This window comes from Engystomops pustulosus, chromosome 6, assembly GCF_040894005.1.
Source record: "Engystomops pustulosus chromosome 6, aEngPut4.maternal, whole genome shotgun sequence".
Taxonomy (NCBI): Eukaryota; Metazoa; Chordata; class Amphibia; order Anura; family Leptodactylidae; genus Engystomops; species Engystomops pustulosus.
Genome location: NC_092416.1, coordinates 117,405,289 through 117,432,391, shown reverse-complemented (window position 1 = coordinate 117,432,391; position 27,103 = coordinate 117,405,289). Strand labels below are relative to the sequence as shown.

Here is a 27,103-nt window from a genome sequence, read left to right as displayed (position 1 = left end):
AATGTGCCGTCAGCGATATATAGTGGCCCTGCCCGGCAGCACTCGTCCACGTGTCCGTGGTCAGGTGGACCTTGTCAGAAACGGCGTTGGTCTGGGCACGGATTATGTTGTCTGACACGTGCTGGTGCAGGGCTGGGACGGCACATCGGGAAAAGTAGTGGCGGCTGGGGACCGAATACCGAGGGGCGGCCGCCGCCATGAGGCTGCGAAAGGCCTCGGTCTCTACTAGCCTATAGGGCAGCATCTCCAGGCTTAGCAATCTGGAGATGTGCACATTAAGGGCTTGGGCGTGCGGGTGGGTTGCACTATATTTGCGTTTCCGCTCCAGCGTCTGGGGTATGGAGAGCTGAACGCTGGTGGATGCTGTGGAGGATCGTGGAGGCGACGATGGGGTTTTTGTGGCAGGGTCCTGGGCAGGGGGCTGACTATCAGCTGACACAGGGGAAGGAGCAGTGGTGTGCACGGCCGGAGGTGAACGCGCTTGTTGCCACTGAGTGGGGTGTTTAGCATTCATATGCCTGCGCATACTGGTGGTAGTTAAGCTATTAGTGGTGGAACCCCTGCTGATCCTGGTTTGGCAAATGTGGCACACCACAGTCCGTCGGTCATCCGGTGTTTCCTTAAAGAACCTCCAGACTTCTGAAAATCTAGCCCTCGCCGCAGGAGCCCTCGCCACGGGAGCTTCACTAGTTGACACATTTGGCGCTGATGCACGAGCTCTGGCCCTGCCTCTCCGTCTGGCCCCACCACTGCCTCTTCCAACCTGTTCTGGTCGAGGACTCTCCTCCGTCTCAGAAGCACTGTGTTCACCCGGCCTCTCAACCCAGCTTGGGTCTGTCACCTCATCATCCTCCGATCCCTCAGTCTGCTCCCCCCTCGGACTTCCTGCCCTGACAACAACTTCCCCACTGTCTGACAACCGTGTCTCCTCATCGTCGGACACCTCTTTACACACTTCTTCCAGTACGTCAACAAGGTCATCATCACCCACAGACTGCGACTGGTGGAAAACCTGGGCATCGGAAAATTGCTCATCAGCAACCGGACAAGTGGCTTGTGACTGTGGGAAGGGTCCAGAAAACAGTTCCTCAGAGTATGCCGGTTCAAATGGCAAATTTTTCTGGGAGGGGGCAGACTGGGGGGGAGGATGCTGAGGTGCAGGAGCTGGAGGAGTGCCGATTTCGGTGACATGGGTGGACTGCGTGGAAGACTGACTGGTGGACAAATTGCTCGAAGCATTGTCGGCAATCCACGACATCACCTGTTCGCACTGTTCTGGCCTCAACAGTGCTCTACCACGAGTCCCAGTAACTTCAGACATGAACCTAGGGAGTGTAGCTCTGCGGCGTTCCCCTGCTCCCTCATAAGCAGGTGGTGTCTCACCCCGCCCAGGACCACGGCCTCTGACCCCTGCAGTAGTTGGACGCCCACGTCCCCGCCCTCGTCCTCTACCCCTAGCCCTCGGGTTAAACATTTTGAAAATGAGAGTTATAACTTTAATTTTTTTTTTAACTTTTTTTGTGTTTTTTTTTTTTTTGTGTGTTTTTTAGTTTTTAAAACCAAACGATGCTATCCTATTGCAATGGCTATTTTCTAGCCAAGTATGAAAGCACACTGCTATGCCAGATGAGATGACACTGAGTTATTAAAAAAATAAACGTAAAATAAAAAAGGAAATGGCAGACTGTGCCTAATTGAAATACAACCCCGGGCCCTAATAAATTTTCCCACTTCGGTCTTTGCGATGGATATGTGCGTCACTAAGCGCAAAACACAGTGGTCGCAAGTCTCACTCCAAATTGCTCACAATTTGCTAGTAGATGCACTGCAGCAACTACAGCCACCAGCAGATCAACCAGAAATCAAATATATATAACGCTACTGTAGGCGTAAGTAAGCCGTTTGGATTCTCCTATGGCTATTTTCTAGCCAAGTATTAAAGCACACTACTATGCCAGATGAGATGACGATGAGTTATGAAAAAAATAAACGTAAAATAAAAAAGGAAATGGCAGACTGTGCCTAATTGAAATACAACCCCGGGCCCTAATAAATTTTCCCACTTCGGTCTTTCCGATGGATATGTGCGTCACTAAGCGCAAAACACAGTGGTCGCAAGTCTCACTCCAAATTGCTCACAATTTGCTAGTAGATGCACTGCAGCAACTACAGCCACCAGCAGATCAACCAGAAATCAAATATATATAACGCTACTGTAGGCGTAAGTAAGCCGTTTGGATTCTCCTATGGCTATTTTCTAGCCAAGTATTAAAGCACACTACTATGCCAGATGAGATGACGCTGAGTTATGAAAAAAATAAACGTAAAATAAAAAAGGAAATGGCAGACTGTGCCTAATTGAAATACAACCCCGGGCCCTAATAAATTTTCCCACTTCGGTCTTTGCGATGGATATGTGCGTCACTAAGCGCAAAACACAGTGGTCGCAAGTCTCACTCCAAATTGCTCACAATTTGCTAGTAGATGCACTGCAGCAACTACAGCCACCAGCAGATCAACCAGAAATCAAATATATATAACGCTACTGTAGGCGTAAGTAAGCCGTTTGGATTCTCCTATGGCTATTTTCTAGCCAAGTATTAAAGCACACTACTATGCAAGATGAGATGACACTGAGTTATTAAAAAAATAAACGTAAAATAAAAAGAAACTGGCAGACTGTGCCTAATTGAAATCAAACCCCTAATAAATTTTCCCACTTTGGTGTTTGAGGTGGATATGTGTGTCACTAAGAGCTAAACACAACGGTAGCAAGTCCCCCTGCTAATTCCTCACAATATGGTACTAGCTGCACTACTAGTGCCAGCAAGCCCAGCCACAAGCAAATAAAAAAAAAAAGTATAACGTTATTGTAGCCCTAAGAAGGGCTGTTAGGTTGTTGTAGAATCACTCCTGCCTAACAGTAAGCTAATAGAACACCCTAACGCTTTCCCTGACCAGCAGCAGCTCTCTCCCTAGCGGCATCCAGACAGAGAATGATCCGAGCAGCGCGGGCAGCGGCTAGTCTATCCCAGGGTCACCTGATCTGGCCAGCCAACCACTGCTATCGACGTGTAAGGGTACCACGTCATGCTGGGTGGAGTGCAGAGTCTCCTGGCTTGTGATTGGCTCTGTTTCTGGCCGCCAAAAAGCAAAACGGCGGGAGCTGCCATTTTCTCGAGCGGGCGAAATACTCGTCCGAGCAACGAGCAGTTACAAGTACGCTAATGCTCGATCGAGCATCAAGCTCGGACGAGTATGTTCGCTCATCTCTATTTATAACCCTACATGCTTACTAATATTAATTACGTGGCTATGTATGTTTGTTCCTAGATATCTATTTATCTATAATAAAGAATGTTCTTAGCTTTAACATGCATTTATTTATAAATATATATATATACATGTGTATATATATATATATATATATATATATATATATATATATATATATATATATATACACTCACCGGCCACTTTATTAGGTACACCTGTCCAACTGCTCGTTAACACTTAATTTCTAATCAGCCAATCACATGGCGGCAACTCAGTGCATTTAGGCATGTAGACATGGTCAAGACAATCTCCTGCAGTTCAAACCGAGCATCAGTATGGGGAAGAAAGGTGATTTGTGTGCCTTTGAAGGTGGCATGGTTGTTGGTGCCAGAAGGGCTGGTCTGAGTATTTCAGAAACTGCTGATCTACTGGGATTTTCAAGCACAACCATCTCTAGGGTTTACAGAGAATGGTCTGAAAAAGAAAAAACATCCAGTGAGCGGCAGTCTGTGGGCGGAAATGCCTTGTTGATGCCAGAGGTCAGAGGAGAATGGGCAGACTGGTTCGAGCTGATAGAAAGGCAACAGTGACTCAAATCGCCACCCGTTACAACCAAGGTAGGCAGAAGAGCATCTCTGAACGCACAGTACGTCGAACTTTGAGGCAGATGGGCTACCACAGCAGAAGACCACACCGGGTGCCACTCCTTTCAGCTAAGAACAGGAAACTGAGGCTACAATTTGCACAAGCTCATCGAAATTGGACAGTAGAAGATTGGAAAAACGTGGCCTGGTCTGATGAGTCTCGATTTCTGCTGCGAAATTCGGATGGTAGGGTCAGAATTTGGCGTCAACAACATGAAAGCATGGATCCATCCTGCCTTGTATCAACGGTTCAGGCTGGTGGTGGTGGGGTCATGGTGTGGGGAATATTTTCTTGGCACTCTTTGGGCCCCTTGGTACCAATTGAGCATCGTTGCAACGCCACAGCCTACCTGAGTATTGTTGCTGACCATGTCCATCCCTTTATGACCACAATGTACCCAACATCTGATGGCTACTTTCAGCAGGATAATGCGCCATGTCATAAAGCTGGAATCATCTCAGACTGGTTTCTTGAACATGGCAATGAGTTCACTGTACTCAAATGGCCTCCACAGTCACCAGATCTCAATCCAATAGAGCATCTTTGGGATGTGGTGGAACGGGAGATTCGCATCATGGATGTGCAGCCGACAAATCTGCGGCAACTGTGTGATGCCATCATGTCAATATGGACCAAAATCTCTGAGGAATTCTTCCAGCACCTTGTTGAATCTATGCCACGAAGAATTGAGGCAGTTCTGAAAACAAAAGGGGTTCCAACACGTTACTAGCATGGTGTACCTAATAAAGTGGCCGGTGAGTGTATATATATATATATATGAATCACACATTATATATAATATTATATATATTTATTATATTATATTTAATATGAAATTTGTAGCTCCACATATTTACTTTAATACATTATTTTTTTTATATTATTTATATATATCTGCCCTCCTTATCCTATGGGTTGAAATCTTTCACTCTCTGTCACTGTATTCAATCTTTGTTCACTTGAGAAAGAAGTCCCTTACCCCGAAACGTGTTGTGTTTCAAAGACCATTAATAAAACCTGTAATATACCTACCTCTGAGTGTGCCATCCTTTTGGACCACAACCACAGACCATTCCCACATATCCTGTTTGTGGACAGGCGTCTGTTATATTGATAACAAGTTCAAACAGGAGCCATTACTACAGGTAATGAAGTTACAGGTCTGTGAGAGCCAGATATTTAGCTTGTTTGTAGGTGACCAAATACTTATTTTCCACCATAATTTGCAAATAAATGCTTTAAAAATCAGACAATGTGATTTTCTGGATTTGTTTCCACATATTGTCTCTCATAGCTGAGGTCTTCCTATGATGTCAATAACAGGGAGAACTTGCACAATTGGTGGCTGACTAAAGTTCAGTTTCGATCAAAGTGTTTGGGCTGGAAGTTCAGGCAAGCTTATGATGCAAGTGTGATGCAAGTCTTAGGCAATAGGCCTATGACTTCATTTCTAGTTGACAATGATTGGTAGATAGATAGATAGATAGATAGATAGATAGATAGATAGATAGATAGATAGATAGATAGATATGAAACAGGTAGAATTTAGTATGAGAAATAAGAACCAGTAGTATTTTTTACTATCCATAGCAACATACAAATTGATTTACACAAAATAATTACTCCAATTTGTCATAAATCTTTTTCGGCAGATGAGGCTATGTTTATTCCCAGAATAATGAAACATTTTCTCTCCATTGAATCCCTTATATTATGGTAGATATTAATGGGCGTGAAGTATATGTCAACTGTTCTCGATCGTATATAGTTAACGTTTTTTAAACTATGACTGGATCAGACAACGGCCCATGAGGAAGGAGCACATTGTATATAACTATATCCTTTGTAATTGGGAAAAGAAGGGGCCTTACCTGAGTCACAAGCAAATGTTTTTGAGGTGTCATCATTAAAGAATATTCCCAATGCATGCTTCTTGGTGGTTTTAGGGAGTCTGACAATGGTTTTTACATTGTTAAGTTCTGTTATCTAGAATAAGAAAGGTTTTATGGATGTTCAGTTTGAGAAGTGAAAGAAAAAAAAATGTTTCTTACATTTTACCTTTTAAAAAATTTGTCTATGGAACAATACCTACACATGTGCTTATAGATTATAGCAATACATCCAGCAGCCCCCGACCTTCCCTCATATAATAGCAACAATTATTGATTAGTCTGCAAAGTGTACAAATAGCTATAATTTGAAGAACAAAGCTCAAAGCAGTAAACATCCTGACCTCACTCTCTCTTACCAGCTAAAGTATTAACATTTTCACAAAAAAAATGTTATGGTTTCCATGGATAATGAAGTAATACGATGTCAACCTATCGTCCTACTTTTACTTAACCTGACTGCAATCCTAAACTGTCTTTTGCGCTCCACCAACAAAACTCAGCAGTGACGTGGCGGGTTCTTCATAGCTCTATTCAGATGGACAATATTAAGAAGGTAATGCAAAACTCTCCAAGGATGACCTGGAGCAGCAGGACTTTGTTCGTGAGCAGTTTGCCTCCTACTTTGTTTCCTCAGAGGGTGTAGTTCCCCGGCAGATTTTGAGGCTCTGGACAATTTTTTTATTTTTTGTTTCGGGTAGTTTAGTGTGGGGACTCACAACCCCCTTGACAAGGGTTGCGAGCTTAAAACTTTTTTAATTTTGTATTTTGCACAACAGGATTAAAAAAAGAGTCAAATGACCTCCAAGAAAATAAATTATTTTACATTAACGCTTGTGTTTTGTTGGGTGGGGGGTGGAGAATGATGGATTATTGCCATTTACACACAACTGTGTGCAGTCTGTGTATACTTTCTGCATGGTTGCTCGATCACACAGGCTGCACAAACTGCTGTGGTCACATTATATACAAATTTTATGCAGGGACAATGCCCCAATCAGCCTTTGTATAGTTGAATAGTGCCGCCCTGGCTGATCGCCTCGCAGGGGGAATGTTTCTGCAATATATTTCTATACTATTTCTATACTGCAGGGACTCGCATACACAGCACTGTGTACAGCCTGTGGGATTGTGCCGCCATACAGCATGTATGCACGGGCTGAGTTGTGTGAAAGTAGTTCAAATTTGTTTGTTTTTTTATTTAAACTCAGGATCAGGTAGATTTCCACTACATTTCCCAGAAATTTTAACAAAAAAAGAATGTAAGCCTTTTTTTGAGAAGTTTTTATTTCCATAAATTTTTCAACTACATACATAAGAAAAAAAAATAATTTACAACTCAAACCTGGAAAAAGGACCCATTGAAGCATGTCTATCCAAGGGCATACAAGGATGATGCCCTTCATACACAGGGTGGTATCTGCCAGGCGGAGAAGGGCTGGGAGGGAGTTGGCCACCTACTCTCCCCCAGTGTTTGTCTAAGAACAGACCCACCTCATTTTTGTGTGGATAAAAGAAAAAATAGCTGCTTTGCAGTGTCCCCTGTCCTCCGGAGGGACATTTTTTAATTTGGGCACCATGGCCCTAATGTAAGCACCCTCTGGGGCGTCTTCGTTGGCGCAATTGTTCCACAACCTCCAGTAGTGCAACATTTTCGATCGTCCGGTTGTGGTGGTGGTGTATGTAGTGGCAATGGTGGTGGTGCTGCAGGTATTTCTTTGGTTTGGTTGTCTGTCCCTGGATCGTTGGACACAACCAGTTCATGCAGAATGAATATTCTCGGTAAACTATTAGCTAAACAAAAATACTTACAGTCCTACATCCATGACTGCGTCCACAATGCACAATGCTGCAGGGGTCACATCTACTATGCACAATGCTGCAGAGGTCACATCTACTATGCACAATACTACAGGAGTGACATCTACTATGCCCAATGCTACAGGAGTCACATCTACTATGCACAATGCCACAGGGGTCACATCTACTATGCACAATGCCACAGGGGTCACATCTACTATGCACAATGCCACAGGGGTCACATCTACTATGCCCAATGCTACAGAAGTCACATCTACTATGCACAATGCCACAGGGGTCACATCTACTATGCCCAATGCTACAGGAGTCACATCTACTATGCACAATGCCACAGGGGTCACATCTACTATGCACAATGCTACAGGAGTCACATCTACTATGCAGAATGCTGCAGGGGTCACATCTACTATGCACAACGTTGCAGGAGTCACATCTACTATGCCCAATGCAGCAGGAGTCACTTGCACATGGCTTGAAGAAACACAGGCACATGGCTAGAGGGGACACATATAGAATGCACATGGCAGCAAGGGACACATCTACTGGACATGGTCACTGGAAAGTGGGTATAGCACACGGGAACTTGATAGGGACACAGGGAGCGAATCACACTCACCAAGTAGGTGCCTTTGCTTTGCAGTTTTCACTGCGCTCCATTCTTCGGCCATCAATCGGGAAGTCACCTCTTCCATTCCATGGACACAAAAGGCATTGTACCACTATACAGTCACTTACTACTATCTAGTCTGCCAAAACTCCTGACAGGAAGGTCCTCCCACTGGTTCTGGTCTCCCTGGATACAGCATGTATAAACAGCAGCATACGGTGCACAACTGCATGCAGCATGTATGTACCCATAGACTTCTATTTGGCGTACGGCACCGAAATACGGGAGAAAATATTACATTCTCTTTATTTTTATACAGCAAGTATACAGTAAGGTAGGGTACGGAGTTAACAATGGCAATATAAATGGTGTGGCTGTACGTAACCCATTGAAAAAATGTATGGTAGCATACAGCCATTTTTTATGTTCGTGTGTATGCAGCCTTAGGCTACATTCACACACATGTATGGGGGACGTATATATACGGCCGACGTATATACGGCCGATATACGTCCCCCATACACTTCCATGGGCTCATGGCCCTGTACGGGAGCGGTATGGTGCAGCACACGTGCGGCACCGTACCGCTCTGTAGCCCGGGAAAAGATAGGACATGTCCTATCTTTTCCCGTGATACCGCGCCGTGTGCAGTATCTTCCTATGGAGAGGGGCCGGGGTGAGCAGCGCTCATCCCCTGCTCCTCTCCGCAGCGCCGATGTATGCCCGCCGTACTACGGTACGGCGGGCATACATCGTGTGAATGTAGCCTTAGGCAAAAGAATTTACTGATGAGCGATACCTTTCAAATAATGGGGGCCTGAATTGCACCACTCCTATCCCGTTGTTGAAAGTAGGCATATCAAGGTGTTAATAGAAAAAAAGAGGGGGAAAGATATACAATTAATTAGCTCCTATATACATTACAATACATTACAAACATTTTTTTATACAAAAATCATTAAAATATTGGAGTAATAGCCTCCCTTGGCTATGTATATGTTCAGGAGGAAGCAAAGGAGATAGTGGCATTATGTGGGTTGAAAATTAGATTGTTCCAACCCAGACTTTCTCTAGGGAGGCCTCTTAGGGGCACATAATTATGGGGACATGGGCTGGTTGCAAGGTACATGATGCCCTGTGGATTACAATTGGCGAATAATTGATTCTTATACAGTGTACATACAGTACAGGCTACACCTACGAGAAGTTCTGCTCACTTGAATGTGCGGGCAAAGCTTGCATGTACCATACCTAGAAGTGTAGATTTATAAATCTCCCACATTGGGAGATTATGTGTCGATAGGAAGTATCAAAGTGCCTCGAATTCCCTATCAGGCAGGACCTGTGATGATGTCACCCGGGTCACATGATATTAGGCTTATTATTTTATTAGGCTCATGTTCTTTTACTTATTAATGTGCACACTGCACCGCACCTTGACATAAAAAAATTGAAATGTAGATAATTTTGCCATGTTATTAAACAAGGAAGACTGAAATATCACATGGTCAAAAGTATGCAGACCCTTTGCTCAGTATGGAATAGAAGAACCCTTTGTTCTTTTCACACAAGTTTTTCACACCTGGATTTGGAGATCCTCTGCCATTCTTCCCTCCAATTCCCTCAGGTTGGATGGTGACCGCCTGTGGACAGCCATTTTCCCCGTCTCTCCAGAGATGCTCAATTGGGTTTAGGTCAGGGCTCTGGCTAGGTAAGTCAAGAATGGTCACATTGATCAGAAATATCTATATTTCGGTTTGTGTCTAGATGGGGTGCAGAGTCTACATTAATGAGCAAAAAATTTGCATTTTTTGTCTTGAAAATTGTCTGCAATGAAACAAAGAGTAAAAATGTAAATGACGTCTGAATACTTTCCGTACCCCCGGTAAATTCCTGTAGAGCATTTACATTCTACACTAAGATCTTATTTTTTATCCGAAACTTTGAAAAGCTTTCTGCCTAAACACTGCTTAAGATGACACAACCTTGTTACATGTCCTGCAATATGCTCAGAGCTTGTTCAAATGGTTGTATTTGTCACAAAGGCTGCAGCATCAATGTGATTCTGGTTTTACCCTCTAGCATGCTCAAGGCAAGCTCTGCCTTCAAGTGAGGAGCAGCTACAAGCTGCTTCCTCCAATCTCTCTGTTCTGTCCTCTTATATAAAAAGTTTCGGACATTAAAGATGTTTCTCCATTTTTTTTCTACAACAGCCGCATCCTTTCTGTTTACTATCTTCACATGTAACACAAGAAAAAAGGATAAGATAGACGTCCTTTAAAAGATATATTTAATCAATGTTGACAATAAAAATGCCACTGGTGTTAGGTAGCAGCCCTTGAGAGTGTGCGCTCCTGAGTGTGCTCGGGTGCTCAAATAGGTTACCAAACCATCTTCAATCATTCAAGAAAATTCCACACTCTATTGTATGTGTAACACCCCTTTGGCCACCCTCTGTGGGCTGGGTGTGTGGTAATTTAATTGTTCTCAACTTGATATGACACAGTGCCGCCACTAAGTCCTGTTTTCATTGGAGCGCTTCATGAATGCAGCAGGGATTTCCATTACTGCCAGGGGTTGACTTGGGAAACCCCTGCCTAGCTCAGAGTTATTAGGGAAAGGGTGACAAACAGGAAGATATTGATTGGATAAGGGAACACACAAGTAAATGAATTGTTACTTAAACATAAGTGATGCTCCTAGTGGGGAAATGTTATAACTGGTACAGAATGCAGTGATTCTAGTGGACTTGCAATACTAAATATAACACAGTCTCTGGTGAAATACAAACTTAGACTCTTAGACTCTCTTTCATACCCTGCTGGCCAGCCATTTACCCAGTCCATACGTTGGGGCTCAGTTCCCGCAGAATGCGTTGGTGCACTAACTTGGGTCTGACTGTAATCCAGAAGGGGTGATGAACTCCAGGAGCTGGAGTAGCTGTGGGGCTGCTGGCAGAATCCTCCTTACATGCAGCGCAGCTTCTTTGTGGCGCTGTACACCTGCTGGGCTCTCACTCTGCTGCTGGACGGGATCTCTAGGCGCCTTACTCCTGTCTGTTTGAATGGCAGGTCTCCTGGATCCTCCAATATGGCTCCTGTCTCTCTTTTTCCGGCCCCCTCAGCCCTTCTTCCCCCTGCTATATATCCTTTAGTCTGAAGCTTAGGAGGTAGGAAGGAGCAAGTATATATAGTCTAAGTTCCCTCAGCACCAGTGTCTGCAGCTGTATATCCCTGTATGAAGCAGGGGTTACATATGCAATATTCAATAAGGGATTTTTATTTATCGTATTAATCAATCCAAAAAATGAAACTTCACCAGACACTACAACGCATGAAGCAGACATCACAATAAATAATTGTTACAACAACAAAAACATCATATAAACAAGTCACTGATATAAATGGAATATTAAGTGCCATTTTAAGTTACATGTGTTATCGGTCACCTATCTGCGTAAATCTAGGTTTCATATGAACTGGACTAAAGTAGGCAAACATTAAGCTGAGACAAAGCTGTATATACTCCATTGAATGGCCGATGGTACATTTTGGGTAATAAATAAGAAGGGCATATGGGTGAGTAAAACACTGAATCAATACAGGTAAATGAATCAGAAAATAAATGAATAGTTGACGTAAAGAGGATCTAGGTGTTCTTTAGGAGTAAGTCTATATTCACACTGCCGTTGCCCGCCCGTACCGTACCGTAGCGGGCAACGGCAGTGTACGGGGAGAGGAGGAGGAGGTGAGCGCAGCTCATCCACGCCCCTCTCCATAGCAACCTATGGCGCACGGCGCCATATTACGGGAAAAGATAGGACAGGTCCTATCTTTTTCCCGGGTACGGAACGGTACGGTGCCGCACGTGTGCGGCACCGTACCGCTCCCGTAGGGTGCCGTGCGCCCATAGAAGTGTATGGGGGACGTATATCGGCCGTATATACGTCGGCCGTATATACGTCCCCCATACGTTAGTGTGAATGTAGCCTAAGGATAATCATATTTTATTATTATTTTTTGTTTGTTATGGTATGAGTGTGGGAGAATTCAGTATTTCAAGGGGGACTTTATTTGGGACCTATCATGGGTGCGGATTGTTCCCTTTATAGGACCGTAATAGGTGTATTATACAGACCTGATATGTGCACATACTGGACATTTGTCTAGTAGTGATTATCATGGGGTCGGTAATAAGTCGTGTGTACGACTGATAGATATTGCTTATCACTACGGCATGTACACCTGTGGTTCTTGTGGCACCTAGCACTTTATATTAGTGATGCTTTGATCCCTATAGCATTTTAATTCTAGACACGTATTACTTTGACTCAAAACACGTTATTCTTTCTTCCCTTACTTAAGATGACGGTTTTGATGCAGGTGCCGTGTGTACGCATGCGCATCCGCCGCTGTTATCATGTGATCTACCGTTACCCACAGTTCTATACATAGAATTTAGTCATGTGAACTGGATCATTCGCAGTAATCGAAGCAGTACGCCAATTGATACATATCCGGTCTCAGCTGATCCTTTGCACCTTATGATAATCATGTAAATTGGGATTGTATTCATACACTTTAGTATATTATAAAGTGATTTGGACACAAATAGATGAATTTTCTTTCCTGTTTTTTCATGTCCATTTTTCACTCCCCACCTTCAAAAATCTATAACTTTTTTATTTTTACACGTAAAGAGCTGTGTGATGGCTTGTTTTCTGCATAACAAATTAAACTTCATAGTGATAGTATTACATATTCAATGTCATGTACTCGGAAGCGGGAAAAAAAGTCCAAATGCAGTGAAAATGGTGAAAAAACGCATTTGCGCTATTTTCTTGTGGGCTTGGATATTACGTCTTTCACTGAGCACCCCAAATGACATATCTACTTTATTCTTTGGGTTGGTATGATTAAGGGGATACCAAATTTGTATAGGTTTTATAATGTTTTCATACATTTACAAAAATTAAAACCTCCTGTACAAAAATTATTTTTTTGATTTTGCCAAATTCTGGCGCTAATAACTTTTTTTATACTTTAGTGTACAGAGCTGTGGGTGTGTCATTTTTTTGCAAAATTTGATAATATTTTCAATGATATCATTTTTAGGACTGTATGACCTTTTGGTCACTTTTTATAGATTTTTTTATATTTTTCAAAATGGCAAAAAAGTGCCATTTTCGACTTTGGGTGCTATTCTCCGTTACAGGGTTAAACGCATTGAAAAACCGTTAATATATTTTGATAGATCGGGCATTTTTGGACGCGTCAATACCTAATGTGTTTATGATTTTTACTGTATATTTATATTTATGTCAGTTCTAGGGAAAGGGGGGTGATTTTAATTTTTAGGTTTTTTTATTATAAATTTTGTTTTTAACTTTTTTATTTTTACTATTTTTCAGACTCCCTAGGGTACTTTAACCCTAGGTTGTCTGATCGATCCTATCATATACTGCCATACTACATACTGACACTAAGGGGCACATTTACTAAGGTCATTGCTCCAGTTTTCTGACGAACTTTGCACATTGTTTTATTCGTAAACTGCCTGCACATGTATTTAAAAAGTGTCCTTGCCACATTTGTGACCCTTTTGTTTTGTACTCGAAGAGATGGGGACCAAACTAGACAATAATGCTATGTCTCGCTAGACACATGTACAGGACGGTGAACAAGACGGTGGACAAGAACAGTTTGCGGCGATACGCATGGGGCGCATCTGAGCCCTGTTCTTGTCCACCGTCCTGCCCATTCAGTAATTATTTTACACATTGTAGGTTTGCTTCTCTCCACCCTTTTTAGGATTTTGGTCAGTGTGGGGATTCAATTTGGTAGGGATTCATTGGGGAAGATTTACTTACCCGGTCCATTCGCAATCCAGCGGCGCGTTCTCTGAGCTGGAATCGGGTCCGGCCGGGATTTATTAAGGTAGTTCCTCCGACGTCCACCAGGTGGCGGTGCTGTGCTGAAAAGGTTTCCTTGGGCTGAGGACAGTGTTCATTACCGGGCTCTAAAGGTGGACAACAGCATTTTCAGGTGCTCCTGTTCCTTCTGCGTTTTCTGCTATAGGGACACAGCTTGTCTGCGGTTTACCTTTTTAATTGTTTTTATACTTCGCTTGATGAGTTGTTTCATATGCATTCATAAAGAATAAAAATGTGTTTGCTACTTGACACGTGGCTCTGTGTTAGTTTTTCCTTTTGTTTTGTGGCTGCACTATTCTTTAAGGGGAACAAATTTCATCACTGAAAGGTGCCTTGTGGTGCACAGTCGGACCTTGTGACACATTAACGCAAAGTTAAACAGAACAATGTTGCAGGCCCGATTTTAAAGGTGCACGAAAAATAAATTGTTTAACACTGTCGAACCAGTGCAGGGAGCTCCAGATTCATGAAGAACATGCACCACAAATCATGAATTGGACACCCTCTACACACTACATACGCAAACTGGACAAAGTACAGACTGCACTGTTGTTAGTAAATGTGCCCCTAAGGGTTTGTTAACACAAATATTAACTATTTAATTAGGCAAATCTTTCTCCAGCTGGTGGAATGCACTTTGAAGTGCATACGTTAGACGCATTGGGGAATATTTACTTACCTGGTCCCGTCACGATTCACTAAGATCGTGTGTCCGAGCTCCTTCCTGTGTCACTGCTCTGCTGAGGTCCACCGGAGTTCACTTTCAACTTCCTGGTGCAAGTGAGTGCTTGATCTTGCGACACAAAACCTTTTTTAAATTCCGCGGTTTGTTCGAATCCGTGGAGTTGTCCAATGGCCACGCCCCCCCATTTCTGTCGCGTACAAGTTGGCGTAGCCATAAAACCCCAACTGGTGGATGGCTTAGTTTGACTGGATGGCCAGGTCGAGAAAGAGTTGTGGTCGCCCCAAACTTCTCCTATTTAAGGATTATGGAGCCCACTGTGCTCTTAGGAACCTTGAGTGCTGCAGAAATTCTTTTGAAACCTTGGCCAGATCTGTGGCTTGGCATAAATCTGTCTCTGAGCAACTTGGGCAGTTCCTTAGACTGATTCTCATGTGATCTGTACTGTGAGCTGTGAGGTGTTATGAAGACAGGTGTGTGTATTTCTTAATCAACTTCAATCAGTTTAATTAAACACAGCTGAAGGAGTAGAACCATCTCAAGGAGGATCAAAAGAAAATAGACAGCATGTGGCTGCAATCAAACAAATAAGAAAAAAAATTAAATTGGTCTGAATGTGTTCTGTACCCACTACATGTCATTATACCACATTTATGCTCCTGCTATTTTTGACAATCTCCACAGATTGTCACAGAGTACCAACATGACAGATTATCCTTACTCTTAGTACACCTAAAGAACACTTACATCCTCCTAATGTCAAGTATACATTGTTTTATTGTTAGATTTATTGATTCAGTCTTTTATTACACGTACCCATATACCCTTTTTATTCATTACCTTCTTCCATTTAATGTAGTACATACAGCTTTGTCTCAGCTTTCTCTTTGCCTACTTTAGTCCAGTTCATACGTTAGCTTAATTTACACGTTTACCTCATGTAACTTAAAATGGCACTTAATATTGCATTTATATCAGTGACTTATGATGTTTTCATTGCTGAATTATTTATTGTGATGTCTGTTTTATGTGTTGTAGTGTATGGTAAAGATCCCTCAGTGGATAGAAACTTTATACTTTTTGGATTGCTTAATACTATAAATAAAAATTCTTTAATGAATATTGCATAAAACAGAGTGACACATTTTCTTGTAGTATTCAAACAGACCTGCTACAGCGGTGCCACAAAGGGACTGTCCTGTAAGGTGTCACACAGGAGTGCACATGATTCTACCAAGTGGAAAGCTGCCAGATCTCCAGAGCTGCTTCTTAACTGTTTGCGGTTAGGTCAAGACTGCTGACAGATTCCTTTCAAGTTTTACTTAGCTGACCCTGGGACAGACTAACAATAATATGCTCACAGAAAATCCAAGCATTCAACACCATGCCTTGGAGTAGCAATGAGAAGAAAATATTAAATCAAGCTACATTTTCTACAGTAGTGGTTCTCCCAGCAAAGACCAATCTCTGATGTTTAAGTGAATACATCTGACAAGTATGTGCCGCTCCAGGGATCTCTCCAGCTGCTTTGTGTGCTGATGCTGGTTTTGTGTGCCAGCATCAGGACCCAGAGCAGTGCGGCGCCTGGAGCAGTAGAGGACTTGGGAGCAGAGAAGACTTTGTACTCATTCCTTTATCTTGCTCCTTCTCTATTCTGCTCCAAGTCCGATATCTGGCATCTCTTCTTGGATACTAGTCCTTTAATGTTTGTAATCGAGCTCTGAGCTGAGGAAATCCCCAGGATTGAGTGAAGATGCTCAGTGATGCAACTCCTGTGTGATATTCTGCTCTTCATCCTCGAGGACAATAATTTCTTACATTGATAGGTACTTCTGAAGGTAGAGAGCATTTGAACAGATGGTTATTGAGCCAGGACACAATGTCAGGGATGTTTTGTGGAGATTCTTCTTCATCAAAATCCTGGGCTAATTTTGTTATCACTACTACCACAATAAAACTAACCTTTACAGCAGCTTTGCTGTGAAATTTCGCTTTTGTGAACATCGACTGTAGCTATATGCTAATCTATTTGTTGGCTCATAGGTTCAGTGAATCCGCCATATTTCAGGCAAAAATTGAATCATAATCTTTATCGATTTACTTTGTGTCACGGGTGGTCCACCCGTGCCGCCCTGCCCCCGCCAGCATGCCGCCAGCGCATCTCACCCGTCCCGGCTCCTGGCTCGCTCCCCTCCGCTGTGCGCGCGCGTCCCCGACTGCTAGGGCACGCGCGCGGCACCTTCTCCAAGTTTAAAGGGCCAGCGCGCCATTAATTGGCGCTGGCCATATTGCCCAATTCTTCATAAGCCTGCCTCTTCCTGTTACCCTTGCCAGATCTTTGTGCCTCATAGCCTTAGAGAAAGCTTCCAAGCGATTATTCCTGCGTTCCTGTGTATTCCTGCGTTCCTGTGTATTCCTGTGTATTCCTGCGTTCCTGTGTATTCCTGTGTGTTCCCGCTCCTGAGTCCTGTGTTACCCGAGTTCCACCGTGTTGCTGTGTTCCGTGTGCCTGTGTTCCCGCTCCCACCTGCCTGGACCTCTCGTTGCTGACCTTGGACTTGGACTTGACGTTGCATCTCTGCCGCCTGCCCTGACCCTGTGCCTGGACCTGACTACGAGACTGTCATCCGCTAAGGTACCTCGACCTCGGCTGCCACCGCGGGCTGGTCGCGCCTGTGGAACGACCTAGTGGTATCCTGCCGCAGCAAGTCCAACCCGCTTTGTGGCGGGCTCTGGTGAAAACCAGGTGCCGCTTGGGCTCCGGTCCCAGGTGTCGGCTAGTTCCATCTCCCGCGGTGGTCCAGAGGATCCACTGATCCTGACACTTTGACAAATCTTTCAAAATGTCGGCCAGCTTTTATGAAAAATCTGTATTATATAAGACTAGAGGGGTTTAGATACCAATTTCCAGGACATTAGTAGTGAAATCGATTTGGACCAATTGTATTTGGACCTAAACCAAATCTCTTGAAAAATTTGACCAAGCTTCTAAAAATCGAATCTTTGATGATCCTTATTTTATATTCGTTGGTTATAGCTATACCCCACACACAAATAAAAAGGTATATCCTTTATATCTGTGATATTTATTTATATTTGAAATTTTTCTCCTTTTTCTAAGGAAGAACCATTTGTTTGGTCATTATTGGGAGGGTTGGTCCTTGAAGTTGACAATAAATCTCATCACGGAGGAGCCACTTGTGTGTCCTGATTGATTCGGTATATGGCTCTAGTAGACAATTGGTATTTTCTTGAAAGCCCATATACCATGGGTCAGATTTTGATACTCATGGTTTTTATTATGACTAGCCTGGCATCTTTCATCACATGAAGGAGTATAAAGTTTGGAATAAGTAACAGCTGTGAACTAGTTAAATGAAGTGTATAGCCGCTGCTATGTGAGCATTAATAGTTAACAGCTCTGCTAATGTAAAGATAGTGTCTGAAGAACAAGGACTGGGTGGAAAAAGCTGAAGAGTTTATGGAAGTGTAGATTTGTACCATGTTAGCCATAGAGAGTAGAAGAAGAGTGAAGAAATCAGGCGATACCTTTTTGAGGCTAACTGAGTATATTTGATGGTGAGCTTTTGAGAATACTAGTTCTCTTTATCAGACATTGGGGCAGATTTATCATGCTGTCTGAAAGTCAGAATATTTCTAGTTGCCCATGGCAACCAATCACTGCTCAGCTTTCATTTTATCAGTGCTCATGAATAGTTTAAAGGGGAGCTGTGATTGGTTGCCATGGGCAACTAGAAATATTCTGACTTTCAGACAGCATGATAAATCTGCCCCATTATGTTATGCATGAAACAGAAAATTCACAGAATGTTATACACACTAGGCAGTGATCATCAAAGGATATACAAAAAAAACTTTAAAACAACAGATTGAGAATTACAGGGACATCTTATTTATGACAAGACGGCAATAAACACACAAAAAATCTGTAAGGTGAGACAAGAGAGCCCTGGCTCTTATCTGCTTGTGGCCTCCAGGTCAGAGGTAGGAGGTCATGAAGCTGGCATGAATGGTAATGCCACTTGGTAAGGTGTTGAATACAATTCCATGAGGGCTACAACAACTTTCACCCCACCATCAATCAGAAACTAAGCTATTCAGATAAGGAGATACACTTTCTGGATACCACCATACAGATTAAAGACAGTCGCTTAACCGCTACAATATTCCATAAACCAACAGACAGAACAACCTACCTGAGAAATAACAGCTTCCACCCCAAACATACCAGACAATATATCATCTACATCAGATTGCCAAGGAACTCCAACCAATTCTGCATAAGGATGCAAGACGAAAAGAAATATTCCCAGTCCTTACCTTCCTGTCCTTCCAGCAACAACCAAACCTGAAACAACTGGTTGTCTGGTGTGTCCTGAGGCCCCCATCATAAAATGGTACCTTACCCTGCCTGCAAAGCAGGTGTAAACTGTGCCAGTACATTTGCATGGGTAACCAGGTACCTGACCTCAATCACAGCAGGTATGTAAGATCAAGGGGACCTTCTCCTGCAGGTCTTCTAATGTGGTCTACCGTATTATGTGTTAACAGTGTCAAACCAGAGGCCTTTATGTTGGGGAAACATGCCAGAGACTCCATCAGTGCATGAACTCTCACCGATCTGAACTGCACATTTCTCCAGAGAGGACCACACTACTGAAGATTTACAGATTACTATTTTAATGGGACATTTTAAGACACAGAGGGAAAAGAAAGAATGGGAGTATAAATTAATGCAGAGATTCAACACCTTACAAAGTGTTCAAAGAGTTCATGGTACAGCCTTAAAGGGGTTATCCGGGTTTAAAAAAAATTTTATGGCCGGGCTGGGGAGGGCTATTTAAACATAATAAACATGTACTTACCTCCTCCGGTGCTGCCGATGTCCCGCGGCGCGGCCCGTCTTCTCCGTGCGCCGGTTTCAGTACAAGGGCGCACAGGGAGCTTCCGGCCGGCCGGAAGCTCCCATGCGCACCATCTCCCAGCGCTTACAACGCTGAGAGATAGGGACGGATGGGAGGAGCTGTCCACAACGCGGACCGGAAGCTCCCTGTGCGCGGCTTCCGTGCCCCTGTTTGTTTGCAGGGGCACGGATCGAAGTGACCACGGCGCGGGACATCGGCGGCGCCGTAGGAGGTAAGTACATGTTTATTATGTTTAACTATCCCTCCCCAGCCCGGCCATAAAAAGATTTTTAAACCCAGATAACCCCTTTAATTGCAGAGAAACATAAAGTTATACATAATCACAGAATTGGTTGGATAGTCTGAAATAGTACAGGGATGATCCTTTGCCAATCCTAGGCAAAGGACACAAGGCTCTCCTGCAAACTACATACAGCAGCATTACATGATATCTTTTTCCTCCAGAGTTAGCAGGGAGCAGGAGCCTCTCCCTTCCTGCAGTTAGAATCCATAGAATTTATTGTATAAACACTCTACAGATTCCTAAAATCAACTTTTCAGATTATTCCTTATCTGTGTCCTGATTTTCTGTGAAAGGATAAACTGAGGAGGATAGCAGAAGAAACTGCTGGATAAAAATAATGAAAGCAATAGGCAAAATGGTCCTACATGATAAGGTCTATTTACTTGTGAAAAAAGTATATTGTTGAAGGAGCAATGGTGTCTTAAATAAATAGGAGGATTTCATTGCACCAATGGGCGTTGAATGCCCATTCCTGTGTCTCCAGCGTTCCAGTGTGTTCCCGTGTATCCTGCGTTCCTGCTTCTGAGTTCCCGTGTCCAATGTTCCGTGTATCCTGCGTTCCTGCTCCTGTGTGTTCCTGCTCCTGAGTTCCCATGTTCAGTGTTCCTGAGTGTCCTGCATGCCTGTGTGCCAGTGTTCCCGTTTCCCATCTGCCTTAAACTCCCATTGCTGACCCCGAATTGGACTTGATGTTGCAACTCTGCCACCTGCCCTGACCCTGTGCCTGGACCTGACCCCAAGACTGTCTCCAGTACCTCGACCTCGGCTGCCACTGCGAGCTAGTCAAACCTGTGGAATGACCTTTTGGTACCCTGCCACTGCAAGCGCATCCCGCTTTGCAACGGGCTCTGGTGAAGACCAAGTGCCACTTAGACTCCAGTCCCAGGTTTTGGCTAGTGCCACCTCCCGCGGTGGTCCAGTGGATCCTCACATCCCAAATCCTGACACTCACACACCAGTGTACTAGACTGCTACAAGTTCAGCTACAATCCCAAAATGCATATGTACAGTCACAGTCCTGCTGCTACTAACATAAACATAAATTTATGATTACACAGATTTCTAGGACTGCTACGTAACAATGTCTGCAGCTTTACTTGTTCAAACTAATGAAGAATTCCCTTTGAATTGAGTACTTTATTTTTCTTCTGCTTATAGCCCATAAGAACCAAGCTTCATTCAGCATTTTCTGTACAGCTTTAAGGGCGAGATAAATATAAAATAACCCTTACAAAAGCCATTTACTCTTAGTTTGGGAGTAAAAGGTAACAACTGAGCTCTCTAAACACCCTATCAATCTGATACAACCCTTGTGTAATTGGGGGCAGCAATAATATAGTGCAATAATAATCATCACAAGCAGATTCTGCATGTGCTTTAATTACTGCACTCCCCTCTAATGATGATGGCTGCAAACATAACTTGTATAGCAGGAAGCATAAGGCTGTAGGTATGCATAGCCACTCAACTATACATTGTGTGGGCATAATTATGTGACATAATTCTTGCTCCTTTCACTAATGTGTGATAAACACTTTTGCAAAGTGCAACAGCAAAATTAGTTGTCACTGTCATTCAGTATGCAAAGGTATTTATTGCCCCTCCACAATATACATTAGGAATTGATGGAATGAAATAATCATAATTATGATCAATAAAGACATGTTTATTACTTGGCTTTAGCAATTTTTAGGCATATTTTACAAATAATTCACAGCACAAATCCAAGGTTGAGATACATATTGTACAACTATAGGACTTCTATAATACTGCACCCAATGTACTTGGATATATACATTATTTACTGACTCTATGTCAGGAAAAATAAGTATAATACTGCCAGGGCTTGCTATAGGCGCTAGAAAAATGGGCATTTGCCCAGAGCCTCTGCATGAACGTTTGGCATAGGATGTATTGCCTTTTTAATACCCCTTGGTTGAATGTCCAGATGAAAATGCTCATCATCTATCTGTCTAGTTATCTATTTGTCTATTTCCTATGTATATATATTTGTCTATCTATATATTTATCTAGAAAGGGAGAAGTCCAAGGCAGCACAACCTGTTTGTCTGGGTGCAGAATCTGTATATCCGTGGCAAGGATCCGGTAATATATTCAAGGAAGGCAGCAGCACTCCAGTAGATGAATTAAATCAGGGTGATCTTTATTTCAGATGCGACGTTTCGGTGTATCCACCTTTTTCAAGCATGCTTGAAAAAGGTGGATACACCGAAACTTCGCATCTGAAATAAAGATCACCCTGGTGGATACACCGAAACTTCGCATCTGAAATAAAGATCACCCTGATTTTATTCATCTACTGGAGTGCTGCTGCCTTCCTTGAATATATATTTATCTATATATCTTTTATCTACCTATCTCCGGTATATTATCTATCCCTCTGCTACTGCATCTATCTATCTCCTTTATATTTATGCAACAATAAATCTATCACGTATCTATATCATTTTTCATATTTATCTTCTATCATCAATCTACCTATCATCTGTCTATCTCCAATAAAATTCTCCTATAGTCCCATATTACAGATTGCCCTACCATACTACTGTTTCTAAACTACAAAGGGTTATTATTGTGCAGGACTAAAGGGAGCCCCTCATTGACTGGGATTCTTCATAAAATAGTTTTATTTGGTGTCCGACTATTAGTATTACCCACTTTGTCTAAAGCCGGCCTGAATACTCCTCAACGTAGAGAAGAATTATGACTTGTTCATGTCCTTCATGCAGAAAGTTGTTTCACATTTACCTTGTGGTAACATCGGAAATATGCTGCTCGCTCGTCTGAAAACTTCTCTAGCCTCTTTGGCCCTTTGCTGGAAGCTTTCTTGAATACCAACCAACACCTCTGATAAATCTGCAGATAGAGAAACAGAGACCTGTCACACGTTGAATGCTCAGCATAAAACATGTTAAATAGTTTCATACTTACTGTATACAGTGTAAAACAAACCTAAGTCCATCAAGATGCGTGAGAGACAATAAAGTGAAAAGAGTATCTTCTTGATCCCATCTGACATAACACACAACGTGATGACGTTTTGCATCAAGAGGTGTTGAAAAATGGCAAAAAATGTGGGCACGTTTTTATGTTAGGGGGGTAACCGACAGGAATATCCGTATTTAGATTTTTATGGACTGGGTAGTTTGGGACGGTGATACCTAATGTGTTGGGATTTTTTTTTACACTTTTTTATTATATATTGTTTTATCTGTATCTGGCTTTTGAGGAATGCACTTCAATGCATTAGAAGTGTCAGCCTATGCACTTGCATAGGCTGAAAGGCAGACTGTTCGGTCCTGCCAAGGGATGGAGTATAGACCCGAGGATTCATTAGGTCCCCCACTGTCCCATTGCGGGGTGTCAGGAGCACGAAGGAGGGAGCCCCCTCCCTCACTAGGTACGTATATCACGGTGGTCGATGCTATGACTGCAGGATCTAACAGGTTAAAAGTTGGATTGGAAAGCATTCTCATCCAGACTGTTAGAGTGGGGTCCCGGCTGGAAACCACTCTTCCCTGCATGGAGGACCCATGCAAAAATTAGGCTAGGCCAACAGAGAAAGCCCCTTAGTGACCAAATTCTTCAATGCGTTCAGCTGAAAAACATCTTACAAAAATATATCTTACGCATCATAAATTTTTAAACTTGATGATGGACAAAGTCCCTGGCTGAAAAGCGTTGTATTAACCCCTTAAGGACGGAGGGTTTTTCGGCTGATTTCTCGCTCTCCAACTTCAAAAATCCATAACTTTTTCATTTTTACGTGTACAGACCTGTGTGAGGGCTTATTTTGTGCGTAACAAATTTTACTTTCCCGTGATGTTATTTATTTTAACATGACGTGTACTGCGAAGCTGAAAAATAATTCCAAATGTGGAAAAATTGAAAAAAAACCGCACGTGCGTCACGTTCTTGTGGGCTCAGTTTTTACGACTTTCACTCTTCGCTCCATATAACATGCCTACTTTATTCTTTGGTTTGGTGCGATTGCGGTGATATCAAATTTATATAGGTTTTATTGTGTTTTAATACATTTTCAAAAAAGAAAAAAAAATTTTGCCATCTTCTGACGCTAATAACTTTTTCATACTTTGGCGCACGGAGATGTGTGAGGGGTCTTTTTTTGAAAAATGAGGCGACGTTTTCATTGCTACCATTTTGAGGTCTGTGCGCCATTTTGATCATTTTTTATGTTATGTAAAAAGGTGTAAAAGTCGCATTTTGGACATTTGGGTGCCATTTCCCGCCTCGGAGGTCACCGCCGGCAGTAACCGTTTTTATATTTTGATAGATCGGGCATTTTGGGACGCGGCGATACCTAATATGTCTGTGATTTTTACTGTTTGTTATGTTTTATATCCGTTCTAGGGAAAGGGGGGTGATTTGAACTTTTAATATTTTATAAATTTTTTTTATTTTTTAAACTTTTTTTTTCTTTTTTTTTTTCACTATTTTTTAGACCATATAGGGTACATTAACCCTAGATGGTCAGATCGCTCCTACCATATACTGCAATACTACAGTATTGCAATATATGGCATTTTTGCAGGTCATACATTACAATGAGCCACTGGCTCATTGTAACGAACCTGCATGAACCATGTAGCCTCGTGTCAAAAGAAGACCCGAGGCTACCATGGTAACTGATCGCCGCCCCCCGATGACGTTTGGGGGCGTGGCGATCGAAAAAAAGATGGCGCCGCCCACGCACCGCCGTCTTTTAAACGCCGCCGGCAAAGAGACGGGTTAATAGCCGCGATCGGTGCAAGCACCGACCGCGGTTATTAGCGGTGGGGGTTTTGTGCAAAATGCAAAAACCCCCACCTCTGTATGAAGAGGACTCAGCCCGTGAGCCCTCTTCATACATCCCTTATACCTCTGCGCCGTAGAGCTACGGCGCAGAGCGTTAAGGGGTTAATAATAAAGAATGCTTACTTTATCATTGTAGAAGGGCCTAAAGTATTTCACTTTGAATCACCTGTGTTTTCCCTCCTCCTTCTACTTCATTGCCAAGCATTCTTTCTATACTTACTTTCTTTCATGGTTATACAACTTTCTACTGAAGTGGACCAGAGGATGTTCTTCTCCCGCTCCTAACTTGTGACAACACAGCTCCTAAGCCAACATCAGAAGTGTCTGTTTGTGCAACAAAATATTTGGCAAGTCTGGTGCTATATTAACACTTGCTGTGTACAAAGAGATTGTTTTAGGCTCTGGAAAGATTCACCAGCCGAAATACTTAGAAAATTGTCAATAAACCTATTTTACTATCCAGTTAAGCCCAGAAATGCCCTTACTTGTTTTATCATTTACATACATGGGGCCGTTTTAAAATCCTGTCCATCAGCCTCTGGAATATAGCTGGAGCCCCATGCAACCTAAATGGAAGAACCACATATTGAAAATGGCCATCATGGGGACTAAAGGCTGTTTTTTCTTTAGCCTGCTCTGTCGAACGTACTTGCCGGTAACCTTTTGTAAAGTCTAAGGCTACATTCACACTACAGTATGGGGGACGTATATACGGCCGACGTATATGTGGCCGATATACGTCCCCCATACACTCCTATGGGCTCACGGCCCTGTACGGGAGCGGTACGGTGCAGCACACGTGCGGCACCGTACCGCTCCGTAGCCAGGGGAAAGATAGGACATGTCCTATCTTTCCCCGTATTACGGCGCCGTGCGCCATTACTTTCTATGGAGAGGGGCGGGGGTGAGCTGCGCTCACCTCCTCCTCCTCTCCCCGCGCTGCCGTGTGCCCGCCGTACTACGGTGCAGCGGGCTCACGGCAGTGTGAATTTAGCCTAAGGTAGTGACATATGTGGCATTACCCAACTTATCAATTCACTTGACTACTCAAGGCATGGTATAAGCATCAAACTTTGATAACACATTCAGTTTCCTAAATTCATTGCAGAAAAACACAAGGTGCCATGAGATTTTGGGATAAGGACCATAGGACTAGAATGTTCACTGTGTGATTCCTTTACAACTCACACTTTCAGCATCTTTATCACTTCTTCTGAAATCCCCTTCACCTTGTGTAACATGATCTGTAAGGTTTTTGGTTAACTCTGACCCCTGGTTCTGTTATGAATTCTTGTTCGATCACATTTTTTTTCCCTGGCAAGTCAGAAATCATCTCGGTTGCTTTTTACAAACTCCTTTACCACCTGGATTGGACAACATGATAAGGTGTCACAAATTTTAACCTTGGTTACCCTTGAAACATTATGAAGTTTATTAGCATTGTTAACAGCTACCAACACCTCCCATTCCTTGCATGGTTTGATCATATTTACATGATAAATCTGGTAGGGCTTGCATTTACCCAACTGGTGCAGACAGTAATTTACCTATGCCACTTTTATAGGGCCACTTTCTGCTACACATTTGCTTTCCATTTCTCTTGGGCTTTCTGTAAGTGAAGCATTATTTTTCCAATTACCGTATGTCTTTCATCTGGGCTTTGTGCTCACTTTTGTAAGGTGTAGCCTCATCTAAAAGACACCCCAAATCAAAAAGAGATAAATCTGTAGAAGATTGTGGTACCTCACAAACTGCACACACTGAACCACGAATGTGAAAAACAACTCCAATGTGAAAGAGCCTTTTCATTGCGTTTTGCAACACAATACAACGGTTGATGTAAGGAGATTTGCCTAAGTAGATTGCTGTTAACATTTGTGTTTATAAAATGCAATTTTAACATGACGTTAACACACTATACATGCCATTTAACACTTTTCCCCTGGTCCTGTTACAAGGGATAATATAATCCTTTTTTTTTCTCTAGAAGGCACATATTTTCATTTTGTTGGCTTTAGACGATGCAGATCATGTTAACATCTCATGTTATATAACTCAGTCAATACTCCAAGCCAATCTACATTATAGACACACCCAATAACCATACATTCAGGAGGTACTACATTATTTGAAATGGCCATCACTCTTGGCTGGCCATGTGTTTCTTTCCTCTCATACTAAATATA

General features: G+C 42.8%; 1 protein-coding gene across 2 annotated transcripts in view; it reads right to left on the bottom strand.

The window, feature by feature from the left end:
- The window catches only part of DOK5 (docking protein 5), a 114,390-nt gene that overhangs the window by 35,702 nt on the left and 51,585 nt on the right, over nt 1-27,103 (bottom strand). For both annotated transcript variants that reach the window (XM_072110670.1, XM_072110671.1), the window contains 2 exons: nt 22,851-22,958; nt 5,793-5,907 (listed from right to left, as the gene is read on the bottom strand). In XM_072110670.1, coding sequence (XP_071966771.1) covers nt 5,793-5,907; nt 22,851-22,958 — 223 coding nt within the window. The remainder of the gene's footprint in view (nt 1-5,792; nt 5,908-22,850; nt 22,959-27,103) is intronic.